The following is a 14,885-nucleotide window of genomic DNA, read 5'->3' as shown; positions in this document are numbered from 1 at the left end:
AAAGTTTTTCTTACGCTTTTGTGAAAGGAACCTTAAGGAACTCGTGCCTCTATGAGGTAACTGCAAAGTGAGACTCCCCCCTCAGACCTAACATGCACTGGAGATGGTGGCAGGCGTCAGCAAATCTGCAAGGATGGCACTGAAAACCGAGGCATCAAAACCATGACATTCAGCACCCCACACACACATGCTGTACTCTGTGCAAAGTATGGGAATACTGACAGTTCTGATTTTAATGCATCGGTGTTGCATTAAAATGTACCTACAGTGTGGTACACACTGCTGGGCTTCTGAAATAGTTGCTCCACTTTGGGGCTGGGAGTACTCCCATTCCCCTCACTTGCTGGCCTCCCTGCCCTGACCTGGCATCTCCATCAGCTGTCCAGCTCTTCAGCCTTCCTCATCCACACGCTGCCTCAATCTTCAGGGGGTTAGTTGGCCTTTTTTTTTTTTTTTTTTTTTTTTTAGTAAGCTATTACTTGATTAGATGCTATTAAATTTAAAAGACATTTTAAATGCCCTTATACAGAATGAGATTCTACAACACATCAGGTATAGGTCAAAAAGAGTCCCAGCAGGGAATGAACTTGTAGATCATATTTGGCCCATTGATTTATTTTGGCTTACATCACTTTTTCTCTTTTCTTGTCCCTTCTTTCCCTTACTTTCTCCCCTTTTCTCTCTTTCCTCCCTGTTTCTGTCTCTTTTTCTCATTGGACTGGTTGATAACACTTACATGTTAGGAGACTTTTCCACAAACTAGCCAGATCTCTGGCTTCCCTTTTGCTCTCACCACACCTTGCCCCCCATTTCTGCCCCCTTTGCCCTACACCCATCTTGCCCCAGTAAGCTTGTTTTTAGTTTTGATGTGGTTTTTGGTGGTCTCCTACACTACAGCTTACACCATTTTAACACATGGAGATGTTTTGTGTCAGTGTGGCAACTGCCTGGAGTAGGGGAGAACGCTGAGGGGGCATGACCCTGGCCCTTGAGGGAGCCAGGTTTTAGGAACACAGCTTTGGACAGAGGCCCTTCTTAGATGTCCTTCTTTGGCAGGCCCACAGTGCCAGGCACTCACCTGCTGTATCTTATGTGCACTTTTTATTTCTTTGTATGTGGCCTTTAGGATTTTCACTGCCTGGTACATTGCCTTTCACATGAGTGTTCAGTAAATATTTGGTGCCACATTTGCACAGGACTTTGTTCAAAGATAGTTCTGCCTATCTTCATTCTGCACAATGCTGCCACATTAGCAGCTTGATTAAAAAAAAGAAATGGAGTGCTCAAGTGACTGCTCCAGTTAGATATTTACAGAGGGCACAGATGGGGTATAGACACAGTTTACTGGCTTCAGATAAGGGATCTCCTACCCTTTTGCTGCTGATGATTATTCAAAACTTGAAATGTTCACTTACAAAATCTTTTCCAGCTTGATCACTCATTGTCTTATACTGAAGGCTTAAATTACTACCAGTAGCTTTTGTTTTTACTTTGTCAAGCTTAATTCTCAATTATTTTGAAGGGGGTCACGCTTCTCTAAAAGGTGTTTAGATTTCAGAATGGAACACTTACCATTCAAGACTCATTTATATAATTCTTATTTTTTACCACTAAAGTCCCAGCTTAATTCCCATGAAAATTTTAGTTTATTGAATGGCATCTTTAAAATACAAAGAACCATCTTGAACTTAATTGGATGAAAATTGGCAAAGCCTGTGCAAAACTAATTAAGAGCGACCTAATAGGGAGTTGTAGGATAAACTTAGGTCCTGAAGGCCTCTGACAGGCCCAGTTTGTGCTGGTGGTCTTGGCCTAATTATTAACAGACCCATTCTTTCACTTCAACATGTCCTGCTTTGGATAGTAAATTATCTGGAAACCCTACCTGAAGGCATATGAGAAGGTTAATTTAAATATGTAAAAACTGGTGACTTTGGCTATTAAAACCACCAATACTTATGGTCTCTTGACATTAGACAACCCATATTTTCTTTGAACGAGTTTTTCAGGACAGAAGGATAAGAAAACAAATCCTCTGTAATGAATTGAAACACAGCATAAACCTGAATGAGAAATTGTCCATCCACAGCAATGATTGCCTGTTGATGTGGTCACACGGTGTATATAATGAAGGACAGTAACGTAAACAGTTAATGGGAAAGAGGACTTAATGAGAATGTTGGCTTTCCTGGGAAAGGACAAGAACATTTGCTAATGAAGACCATGGGAGGTATTTGTTAACTGCAGATTAGATGTGGGTAGTTGATGGTTATTCCCAGCTGGGCTGTAAATTCCTGGGAATAGCGTGACCTTGGTATTAGCCCCTCTCAGATTTGCCGTAGAATGACACAGGGTCCTAAAACATCTCACAGTCAGGGAGGTGGCTTTATTGGAGTTAAAGAGTGTGGAATAAAGATTAAAGATTTCTTTGATGGATAGAGGAAATTAAATGAAACCATCAGTACTTCTATATGCTTCTTAAAAAGGTGTTTAGGAAGTTTTTTCTGTTTGCTTGTTTATTTTAAGCAAGGAATAATTAGGTGATTATTAATAGTTGTGTGTGTTGACTCTGTTGTTCAGGCATCAGCATAGCTCACAGCAACCTCAAACTCCTGGGTTCAAGCAATCCTCTCCTGCCTCAGACTCCTGCGGTATCTTTTATCTTTGTGTTTTATAATATTCTTTTACATAATGTGCCAAATTATGGATTATTCAAATACTTCATGATAATAAAATCCTCTTTTTTTTTTTTTTTTTTTTTTTGTGGTTTTTGGCCAGGGGTGGGTTTGAACCCGCCAACTCTGGCATATGGGACCGGTGCCCTACTCCTTGAGCCACAGGCGTCGCCCAATAAAATCCTCTTAAATGCTAAATTTGGTGCTATTCAAAATATTCTTTGTTAACAAAAACAATACTCCTGGAATTACTAAATTTGTAATTTGTTACTCCTGGAATTACTAAAATGAACTATTATGAGTTTATGTTCTTACTTTGTTTTATAGAAGGACTTGAGTTTTGTTTTTATAGGATGGAGACGGTTAATAGGGATGAGTTACTACCCATCATGTCTCATATATAGTTTTACTTGGGAAGGTGACCTACTGCTGCAGCTGCAGCCATGTCAGGACCGGGCAGCAGAAGAACCTCAGGGATGCTTTAGAGGGCATGGCTGGTTCTGACATGGTCATATAAGAGCTTTGTGTCCTTCACCTTGAAAGAGTACCTAGTACAATACAGTCATTCTATAAATGAGAAGACTTGAGACCTGACAAGTTCAAGTGGCTTGTTCAAGGTCTTAAAATTTATTTGTAGCAGAAAAGCAATAAATGCCTCTAACATACAGTCTTATTTGTTAACCTTTATTCTTAAAAATGTTATATTCTAAATTTTCATCCAGAGAAATAATAGCTTTATTTCTATTACCAGAAAATTACTGAACACTTGATTTAGTCACATGATTATATTAATATTTCCTAAAGAGCAGAGACTTCAGACCTATTGAGTCCAGGAAATTGCCTGCAGTGCAGAAGTAAAATCTCACCTGCATCCTACCTGCTTAATGACTACCTTGTGGTGAGCATCTAATTAGCCATAAGGGAAAGAGGGAAAATAGGTGTTGAGCTTAATGACCAACCACTTTTTGTTTACAAGCCTAAGAACAAAATGTGTTTCATCTCACCCACCATATTCCTTCTTAACATGCCTTCTTAAATACAGTCAGACATCCTTAAGGAAAAGGGGTAGGGAATGGGAAAAAAAATCAAATCACAGCAGAGACACTAAAAATTTCTGAGGGTAAAAACAAAGGCAATAAGGTAATTTGAGGAAAACTTTGCAAAGGATTCCAAAATCATACAAATGGCAGAAATATAGCAATGGCAGAGATCACATCCGAAAACACTGATATCTCTTGATGTGATCTGATGGGAATGGTGACCAGGGTAGAGGTGAAAGGGTGGTGGAGGGCCCTGGGTAGGTAGCACTGCACCCTTGGAGCACTGAGCCCCGGAGGCCTGGCTGGCTGGAGCCTGGTGAGATGGGGTCAGGGCAGAGGCAAGCTCTGGAGCTTCTCCTGGGTTTCCCTCCCACCTGCATTTCAGAAATTACCTGTGAATTCTGGATTTCTCTCCTAATCCAGCCATAATATCTCATAGACATTTTTACTTTGAATTACACTTTATAATCCTTGTTCTTAATTTTAAAGGTTTTCCCTGAAATCTAAAGAACATATTTGATTTCCCCCTCTTCATCACCATCTTACCACACTAAGGACAATGCAAAGGAAAGGGTTCCCACCTCTATACCAGAGCCATTTACAATAAAACTTGCACAGAAATTGAGGGCACTGTGCTGACTAAAGTGGGCCATCTGAAACTGATTTGGGGCTGCCTTGGCATCACCTACACTCCTCTTAAGGTTGGGGTACACACCCTTCTCACCTGTTGCTTATGCCCTTGTTACCTTCTTTTAGAAAGGGAATTATTAATAGCCGGGCGTTGTGGCGGGCGCCTGTAGTCCCAGCTACTTGGGAGGCTGAGGCAAGAGAATCGCTTAAGCCCAGGAGTTGGAGGTTGCTGTGAGCTGTGTGAGGCCACGGCACTCTACTGAGGGCCATAAAGTGAGACTCTGTCTCTACCAAAAAAAAAGATAGAAAGGGAATTATTTCCTTGACATTTATTTAGATTTTTGTTAGGATCATTACAGGTAGGCTGGGCATGGTGGCTTATGCCTATAATCCTAGCACTCTGGGAGGCTGAGGCAGGCAGATTGCCCTGAGTTCACAGGTTTGAGACCAGCCTAAGCAAGAGCAAGATCCCATCTTAAAAATAGGTGGGGATAAAAAAAAAAAAAAAAAAAGCTGGGCATTATGGCAGACACCTATAGTCCCAGCTACTCGGGAGGCTGAGGCAAGAGACTCATTTAAGCCCAAGAGTTTGAGGTTGCTGTGAGCTGTGATGCCCCAAAGGTGACAAAGTGAAACTCTGTCACACACACACACACACAAAAATCATTACAAGTATGTACTCCCTCTAGTCTATTAGGTAGGTAGCTTCTTTGTCCAAAAATTGTTTTATATTGTGACAATATTGGTAAGTCTGCTTAGTAAATCATTTGGGACTATGCAGGGGCCACCACCAAGTCTGGGCGTAGACTTAACTTTATGTTTTCTTTCTTTAATTTTTTAAATTTTATTTATTTGTTTATTTTTAGAGACAGGGTCTTGCTTTGTCTTCCAAGCTGGAATGCAGTGCTGTGATCATAGCTCATTATAACCTCAAAATCTTGGGCTCAGGCGATCCTCCTGGCTCAGCTTCCTGAGTAACTGGGACTACAGACGACTGTCACCACACTTGGGTCACTTTTAAATTTTTCTTTGTGGAGACTGTGTCTCCCTGTTTTTCCAAGGCTGGTGTTAAACTCCTGACTTCAAACAATCCTCCCACCTCAGCCTCCCAAACTAGTAGGATTACAGGTCTGACCACCGCACCAGCCACATTTTTTATATATTGTTGTTTTCTCTTCTAGGTACATTGTTTTTCTATAATGAATACTTTCCTCTCCTGCTATTTGCTTTTTTGTTTTGCTGTTTTATGTTTAGTTTCAAGAGTTTTGGTTTTGGTTATTTTCTGATTTTTTTTTTTTTTTTTTTTTTTTTTTTGAGACAGTCTCACTCAGTCACCCTGGGGTAGATGCCATGCCATCATAGTTCACAGCAACTTCTAACTCTTGGGCTCAAGCAGTTCTCTTGCCTCAGCCTCCTGAGTAGCTGGGACTACAGGCGCCCACCACAACGCCTGGCAATTTTTTTTTTTTTTTTCGTAGAGACAGAGTCTCTTTTTACTGCCCTCAGTAGAGTGCCATGGCGTTACACGGCTCACAGCAACCTCCAGCTCTTGGGCTTATGTGATTTTCTTGCCTCAGCCTCCTGAGTTGCTGGGACTACAGGCGCCCACCACAACGCCTGGCAATTTATTTTTTTATTTTTTTTTGTAGAGACAGAGTCTCACTTTACTGCCCAAATTTATTTTTTAATTTTTTTTTTTTTTTTTTTGTAGAGACAGAGTCTCACTTTACTGCCCTCGGTAGAGTGCCGTGGCGTCACACGGCTCACAGCAACCTCCAGCTCTTGGGCTTATGAGATTCTCTTGCCTCAGCCTCCTGAGCAGCTGGGGCTACAGGAGCCTGCCACAACACCCGGCTATTTTTTTTTTGTTGTTGCAGTTCAGCCCGGGCTGGGTTTGAACCTACCATCCTCGGCATATGAGGCCAGCGCCCTACTCACTGAGCCACAGGCACCGCCCCACAGGCGCAATTTTTAGAGAGAGGGTCTCGCTCTTGCTCAGGCTGGTCTGAAACTCCTGAGCTCAAGCAATCTGCCTGTTCCGACCTCCCAAAATGCTCACGGGAATGAGTCACTGCACCCAGCCTATTTTTTTATTTTTTTTATAGTGTTCTGTTTTTGTTTCATGGATGCAGTATCTCCTATTAGAATAAATTGTAGTTCTGGTTTTTGTTTTTGTTGTTGAGTTTTCCTTCCCACATTGTTTCTGTTTCTGCCAGGGCTTTTGTTTTCATTTATTTTGAGAGAACGTCTTACTGTGTCACCCTGGATAGAGTGCCGTGGCTTCATAGGTCATAGCAACCTCAGACTCTTGGGCTCAAGTTATCCTCTTTCCTCAGCCTCCCAAGTTGCTGGGGTTGATTTTTGTTTTTCTTTTTTCTCCATCTTCCCATTGGCCCCCTTTTCTACCCCTTGGTGCTCCTTGGCTGTGGATCATCATTGAGGAGTAAAGCGTTGTAAAGCTGAGTGGAAACTCTGTTGAGGTTTTTCAAACTGCTGTCTTTGCTGTGATGATCCAACTTTTTGTTGATACATCTGTGGGACTGTTTTTTTGACCCAGAAAAGACTTCCCCTTTCCTGCTTGGGATGGGGAGTGGGGAGGCAGGTGGGAAATGGGGGATGAGGGTCCTGCTAAAGACTAAAATTTGTTTTCAAATTTGCCCCTCATTCCTACCTAGTAGGTTTAATTTCTGTAAATACTGAACCTCAGAGTTATGTGTTATCAGGAAATAACCCCAGAGGAGTAAGGGAAAATAACAGAATAACTACTGTAAATGATGGAACCTTCAGTTTTTGCTGCTAGTTAATCTTAATTTAGTTACAACAATTGGCAGTCTCACATGAGTTTTAGCAAAAGTCTCACCATCTAGATGGCAAAATAACTTGAAGCGTGTCTGTGAGGATGCTGGGTCTCCATCCCCTCACACCCACCTTTACCCCTTGCCCTGTGGGAGTTGTGAGGAACAGTGGTCCCTGGCTGTACAGGGTGGGAGTTCCAGATCCTGCTTCTCCATTTTCCCAATTCTCCCAGTCTTCCTGTGGTCCACACTTGGCCTCGCCTCTGCCTCTCCCAGCCAGGTATCCTCCAGGGGCTCTGGCAGGTGAATTGGCTTACTCCCCAGAGCAGGCTATTAGATATCAGTCCCCATCTTCCTAGGATTTGGGGGCATCTCATCTGCTGTGTCTCCTCTCTGAGTCTTTAGATTTTTATTCCTTTTAATATTTATGCTCTTTAGAGGTACAGATACAGATGCTCTTGCAACACAGGGTTGAACTGTACAGATCTGCTTATACATCATTTTTTTTTTCAACAAATACATTTCATAATTTATTGGAGATTTGCAACAATTTAGAGAAACTTGAAGATGAACTGTAAAGCTTGGAAATATGAAAAAAATTAAGAAAAGGTTAGATATGTCATGAATTCATAAAATATTTGTAGATACTAGACACTATTTTATTATTATCATAAAATATACACAAATCTATTATAAAAAAATAAAATTTATCAAAACAAAACAGACCAACACAGATGGCACAATTCATAGTTACGAGCAGTATAAACAAATGTAAAGATATAGTACCAAGTCATAACTGCATAAAGTAACTCTAGTACTGCACGCTATGCTACTCTAACAATTCTTTGCCCACCACCTGTTGCTATGTGAGTTCTAGTGGTGAATATCTAATATCCGCATCAAATACTGTGTAATGCTAATCATCTCTGCATGAGCAGTCTGTCTCCCCAGCAAATGGAGTTTTACAGTTAAAAAGTGGTTTCTCCTAGTTCTTGAGTATTTTTCATCATATAGTGCAATACTATAAACCTCGATGACCACCACGGAATCCATACAAAGTGCCACTGGTGATGCTGGAAGTGCTCCCAAAAAGCAGAGAAAAGTCATGACATTACAAGAAAATTTTGAATTTGTTGTTAAGTACTGTAGAGTGAGGTCTGCAGCTGTGGTTGCCCCCATTTCAGAGGAATAAGTCATCTTGTAAAGAGAAGATGTAAACTTATGGTATTGGTAAATACAGTACAGTGCTGTCAGAGTATTTTCTTTTATGATTTTCTTAATACTGTTTTCTTTTTTGTTTTTTTGTTTTTTTTTTGCAGTTTTTGGCCGGGGCTGTGTTTGAACCCGCCACCTCCGGCATATGGGGCCGGCGCCTTACCCCTTTGAGCCACAGGCGCTGCCCAATACCATTTTCTTTTCTCTAGCTTACATTATTGTAAGAGACTACAGCAGATAATACATACAGCACACAAAATGTGTGTTGACTGTTATCAGTAAGGCTTACAAGTCAGTATAGTAGGGTATTAGTGGGGTATTAAGTTTTTGGGCAGTCAGAAGTTAACTGTGGGTTTTCAGTTGTGTAGTGGTTGGTGTCCCCTACTCCAGAGTTGTTGAGATGTCACCTATATTTAGGAAAAGGGAAAAAAATCATGTAAGTTCTATAACTCCTATTCAGCCGTAGGTTTCCAGTTTACATATATCCTAAGAAAAACATTTTAGCTACTGTCTTGAGAATGAAATTGAGGAGAGAAAAACAATTCTGCAAGGAGACCCACAGAGAGGCTGAGGCACAAACAGTGGGGTCAGAAAGAAAGATCTGAGACACACGAGGAAACGAGACCGACAGCACAAAGCCAGCTGTGGGGCAGAGCAAGGGACAGCACCTGCTCACAGTTAGCTCTCAATTCTGGAAACAGAATTCATGGTTTAGTGCATTGACATTCTTGGAAATTGGGGGCCCCTCCAAAAAAATGTTGTGATTCTTCATGTTCATTGTAAAAATTCTGAAAATTTTAAGCAGATGAAATGAAAATAATATAAATACTTAAAACATATATACATATAAAATCCCTGCCAAAATCATTATCTTGCTTTCCATTACATGGCGGACAATAATGATTTTATGAGTCCTCGGTTATGCAGCCCATAGATCTATGCAGCCCATAGATCGGTGGTTTCCTCACTGTGGCAGAGCCTCCCTTCACAGTGGTGTGTCCTCAGGTCCATTCCTCACCAATGTCATGCACATTTACTTGATTCCCATTACAAGGGCTGGCCTTGGTAAGACAGGAAGAACAGCTTGGAGCCTGGGATCCCGCACACTATGAGGCTCAAGGGCAAGTCTTTATTACTGGGGAGGGGGCACAAGGAGTACCCCAATGGGACTGTGAAATGACTGTCTCTGTTTCAAGCTTTAGTCTTGCAAAGAATTTTCTAAAGCTCTTTTCCTTTTTTTGAGTCATCAGACTACACTCACTCATCAGCTTGTAGCTCTGCAGTTTGCCCCCAAGAATCATCCTGGCTGGAAGATGAGCAGCCAGGATGCTTTAGGCAGGAAGTTCATTAAACTAATATTGTTGTAACCCACATATGGAGCATAATAAAAAGAAAAACTAACATGGTCGTCCAAACTTGGAGAGTGCATTTACCTTAGTGTAGTTTTTATCTGGCCAGTCTATCCAGGGCTTGAAGGAGTCCCAGAGCCAGTTGCTTCTGGCCTTCTCTCAGTAAGCCCTAGATTACATCTTCCCTTTATGTCATTTAAAGCAAGAGTTGGAGGTTTGCTCTCCTGTTGTTGATACCCTGTTTCCCCAAAAATAAGACAGTGTCTTATTTTAACGTGTGCTCCCAAAGATGCGCTAGGTCTTATTTTCAGGGGACATCTTATCTTTCCTGCAAGTAGGTCTTATTTTCGGAGGAGGTCTTATTTTCGGGAAAACAGGGTAGTAGGCAGCTGAAGAGGTATGTAGAATTCTACCTTCCAAGTATTACACCTATCGTGTGTGGTGGCCCTGCAGGCCCTGGTCCTATGAGCACACAGAAGGGTAGGAGTCGCTATTTGTCCTCCTAGATTGGGGGACTCTATTCCACCCCTTCATTAAAACATAACTGTTTTTGGGCCGTGCCTGTGGCTCAAAGGAGTAGGGTGCTGACCCCATATACCAGAGGTGGTGAGTTCAATCCCAGCCCCAGCCAAAAAACAAAAAAAAACATGACTGCTTTTCTATTTAGTAGTAAAATATGGCAATGATTTCTATGGGTAATTTCACCTACCACATCTCACATGTGGTCAGAAACAGTATCGGCACTTGGCAGGCATTGTAATTCCCTTCTGACTCCTGTTGCAAGACCAGACCCCGCAGGTGTCTGGGAGGGGCAGGTTAAGACTAGGCAGGCTCCAGCTCCACAAGCAGGGAGTGAGCAGTACAGAGGCGCGGCTCAGAACTGGATAGTGTCAGAGCTCCCTCTTTTTGTTCTTTAAGCCATTCTTTGACAATATTTCTCTTCTTTTTACTCTTATTGTTCTTATTTATTGGTTGCTTATAGTATTTTATAAGAAAAGAAAATGGAATATAAATATACCGTTCTATATTTTTCTGTTATTATGGTAGTGGAAGTGACTGTGGAGAAAAGTCAAAAATATGACAGTCCAAGGGCAAGTAAACTAGTCTATATCTCATCTCTATCGTCTACTAACAATATGAACAGAAAACTGAATCTTAAATGAAAAAAACAGGACTAACTTGCCAGATACAGTTCTCAAATGTTATTTTTACTGAACATCTAAACTTGTTTCTGTGAAATATTATTCTTCATTCTAGGAGGCTTTGTAAAAACATGCATCTCCGTCCCCGAATGTTCTGAGCATTAAACACATTTCTACCTAAGGGAACCTATCTTGGCTGGTGGCCTCACACTTATGCTCTCCCTGAGCCTGTGTCCTAGGACGGAGGGAGAATTAGTACAACTATGAGCTCTGTGTGTTGCGTCACTTCCCCTCTGCCAGCATTTGCTGTGCCCCTAGGCACCAAGTTCTGGTGCTGGAGACCCCAGGAACCTCACCCACAGCCACAGGGGGATCAGCAGGCATGTAGAGTTTTCAACTCCTGCTGCTTTCAGAGACTTTGCGGAACCTGGTCACCCTGACTGCACACCCTGTGGAGCACCCTGTGCTCATGTGCTTCTGGTGTTCTCCTCTGACTCCCATCAGGAGGAAGCTGTTCCTACAGACGGGTAGCTGCAGAGTCCATAGTTCTCATCTTCACTGAGGGCCCTTAACTCTTGGGTCTCTCTTGCAGGCGTGTTGGGACTAGGGTGGCAGTCTCATTCAGGCATGCTCACTTGGGGCACTGTTATCTAAATTTTTTGCTTTTTCATTATGGGAAAACTCTTCATAATTCTGTTTGCCTACAAAATTATATTGGCCAACTCTATTGATGGCATTCTTGTTTCTTTAAGCAGTTTATTAATTCTGTTCTCATTAGGGTTCTGTTCATTGGGCTTTATCCAGGGCCTTTTCTGTGCTGTGGCCCATTTAGAAAGATATCTGATATTTTTTAAGAGTATGCTAGCACTCAGCCATGTAACACTAAATTAGTAATCTTTTTTTTTCCTCCACAGATGCAACAGCTTTTTTATGAGAATTATGAACAGAACAAAAAAGGGTACATTAGAGATCTCCATAACAGTAAAATTCACCGAGCTATCACATTACACCCCAACAAAAACCCACCCTACCAGTACAGACTTCACAGCTACATGCTCAGCCGCAAGATAGCCGAACTTCGCCATCGCACAATACAGCTCCACCGAGAAATCGTCCTGATGAGCAAATACAGCAACACAGAGGTTCATAAGGAAGATCTGCAGCTGGGAATTCCTCCTTCCTTTATGAGGTTTCAGGCCCGCCAACGAGAGGAGATTCTGGAGTGGGAGTTTCTGACTGGGAAATATTTGTACTCAGCAGCTGATGGCCAGCCCCCTCGAAGAGGAATGGACTCCGCCCAGAGGGAAGCCTTGGACGACATTGTCATGCAGGTGATGGAGATGATCAACGCCAATGCCAAGACCAGAGGGCGCATAATCGACTTCAAAGAGATCCAGTACGGATATCGTAGGGTGAACCCCATGTACGGAGCCGAGTACATCCTGGACCTGCTGCTTCTGTACAAAAAGCACAAAGGGAAGAAAGTGACGGTCCCTGTGAGGAGGCATGCGTATTTACAGCAGACTTTCAGCAAGATCCAGTTTGTGGAACACGAGGAATTGGACGCAAAGGAATTGGCCAACAAATTCAATCAAGAGTCTGGATCTTTGTCCTTTCTCTCAAATTCCCTGAAGAAGCTTGTTTCTTTTCAGCTCTCTGGGTCAAAGAACGAGCACAAAGAACCCAAAGATATAAAGATAAATATATTGATTCCTTTGTCTGGACGTTTTGATATGTTTGTGAGATTTATGGGAAACTTTGAGAAGACATGTCTTATCCCCAATCAGAACGTCAAGCTCGTTGTTTTGCTTTTCAATTCTGACTCCAATCCCGACAAGGCCAAACAAGTTGAACTGATGAGAGATTATCGCATTAAGTATCCGAAAGCAGACATGCAGATTTTGCCTGTGTCTGGAGAGTTTTCAAGAGCTCTAGCCCTGGAAGTTGGATCTTCCCAATTTAATAATGAGTCTTTGCTCTTCTTCTGCGATGTTGACCTTGTGTTTACTATAGAATTCCTTCAACGATGTCGAGCAAATACAGTTCTGGGGCAACAGATATATTTTCCAATCATCTTTAGCCAGTATGACCCAAAGATTGTGTATAATGGGAAAGTTCCCAGTGACAACCATTTTGCCTTTACTCAAAAAACTGGCTTCTGGAGAAACTATGGGTTTGGCATTACTTGTATTTATAAGGGAGATCTTGTCCGAGTGGGTGGCTTTGATGTTTCCATCCAAGGCTGGGGGCTGGAGGATGTGGACCTCTTCAACAAGGTTGTTCAGGCAGGTTTGAAGACATTTAGAAGCCAAGAAGTAGGAGTAGTCCATGTCCACCATCCTGTCTTCTGTGATCCCAATCTTGATCCCAAGCAGTACAAGATGTGTTTGGGGTCCAAAGCATCGACGTATGGGTCCACGCAGCAGTTGGCTGAAATGTGGCTAGAAAAAAATGATCCAAGTTACAGTAAAAGCAGCAATAATAATGGCTCAGTGAGGACAGCCTAATATCCAGCTCTGCTGGAAAAAGACATTTTTAATTACCTAATTTATTTTTCAAAAATTTTTTGTATGATCAGTTTTTGAAGTCCATACAAGGGTATATTTTACAAGTGGTTTTCTTACATGGGACCCCTCTATTTAGTTTGAGCTTTTTGAACAAGAATGTGATCAATGTTGGCCTTTGAACACATCTTCTTGCTGAACATTATGTAGCAGACCTGCTTAATTTTGACTTGAAATGTACCTGATGAACAAAACTTTTTTATGTATATTTTCCATTCAGACCCCTCTGCTACAATCCCATGACAGAAAACCTGAACGTTCCTGCAAAGTATTATTGTTAACCAAACACTGTAACTCTGCTAAATGTTGTGTTGTGACTGTTAACATTCCCAGATTCTACCTTTTGTCTTTTTTACAACATTTTTTTTTAAACTCCATTTCATGTTTCAGTTGTAAGATAAGGCAATGTGATAATAACTGTATCATCATCTTCAGGAGAGCTTTCCAAAATTGATTATTTCCACCTATACTCAACATGGTCATGTAGGTTTTTAAAAGCAAGAGGAAAGCACAGTAAGATATGGCTATTCTTGTTGAATTCATTTGGGCTAAGTGGACCTGGCTTTAAATTTTAAGAAAGATTTGATATTTTCTCTTCCTCACCCGTCTTTTTAAAGTGTAATACGTTAATGTTTAGAATGACAAAAAAGAATTACTGTAATAAACCTAATGTACGTAAGCTAAAACAAACATACCCTAATGAAAAAATTGGGGGAAAATGTATTTGGTTCATTCATTTCATCCTGTCTGTGTGATGATGTTGGTGGAGATGGTATTCATTCTTTACTATTTTTTTAGCCTTTGTATCTGAAATACCTTTAATTTATTTAATATCCATGGTTCAGAGCTCTGCCATTTCTTGAGTACCCGTTTAGTCATTAGTATTTATGTGAATCAGGAGTGTGTTTTAGTATGTTTTATTTGCAGTAAACTGATCTCCAAAGATTTTCTTTTGAAAGTGCTCCCCCCGCCCCTTAATTTTTACATTTCTTACTGTTTTACTAAATATTAAGTGTTCTTTGACAATTTTGGTGCTCACGTGTTTGGGGGACAAAAGTGAAATGAATCTGTCATTATACCAGAAAATTTGTTTTAAACTCACAGATCAAATGTGCCTTAATAAATTTTTTTTCATATAGATTTCAAACAGTGATCGACTTGCCATTTTAATATACATCATTGGAGATCTGCTTATTTGTAAATAGCCTATTGCTCATTTGGAAAAATAAACCAGTGAACAGTATTTTTCTATTGTACTTTTCAGGATCATTTGTCTCATTAATTCTTGTTTTAGCTGAAGAATTGTATTACATTTGGAGATAAAAAACTTAAAACACGGATTCTTAAAGTTTTTCAATTTCTTTGAGGGAACTGTCTGTGGGCTGCAGTTGGGAGTAAAATGAAACTCATTTTCAAGTGCTTTTTCATATATTTTTTCCTACAATGAACTGCTCTTTGTTTGCTCCTCATCACCT

At 41.1% G+C, this 14,885-nt stretch overlaps 1 protein-coding gene across 1 annotated transcript in view; it reads left to right on the top strand.

Moving 5' to 3' along the window:
• Nucleotides 1–14,666, top strand: part of CHSY1 (chondroitin sulfate synthase 1) — an 87,892-nt gene extending 73,226 nt beyond the window's left edge. Inside the window, exon 3 of the mRNA XM_053581853.1 lies at nt 11,761–14,666. Coding sequence (XP_053437828.1) covers nt 11,761–13,353 — 1,593 coding nt within the window. The 3' untranslated portion in view covers nt 13,354–14,666. The remainder of the gene's footprint in view (nt 1–11,760) is intronic.
• Nucleotides 14,667–14,885: the final 219 nt, after the last annotated feature.

This window comes from Nycticebus coucang, chromosome 2 (assembly GCF_027406575.1).
Source record: "Nycticebus coucang isolate mNycCou1 chromosome 2, mNycCou1.pri, whole genome shotgun sequence".
Classification (NCBI taxonomy): domain Eukaryota; kingdom Metazoa; phylum Chordata; class Mammalia; order Primates; family Lorisidae; genus Nycticebus; species Nycticebus coucang.
Note: the sequence above shows the minus strand (reverse complement) of the source record. Positions and strands in the feature narration are given on the sequence as shown.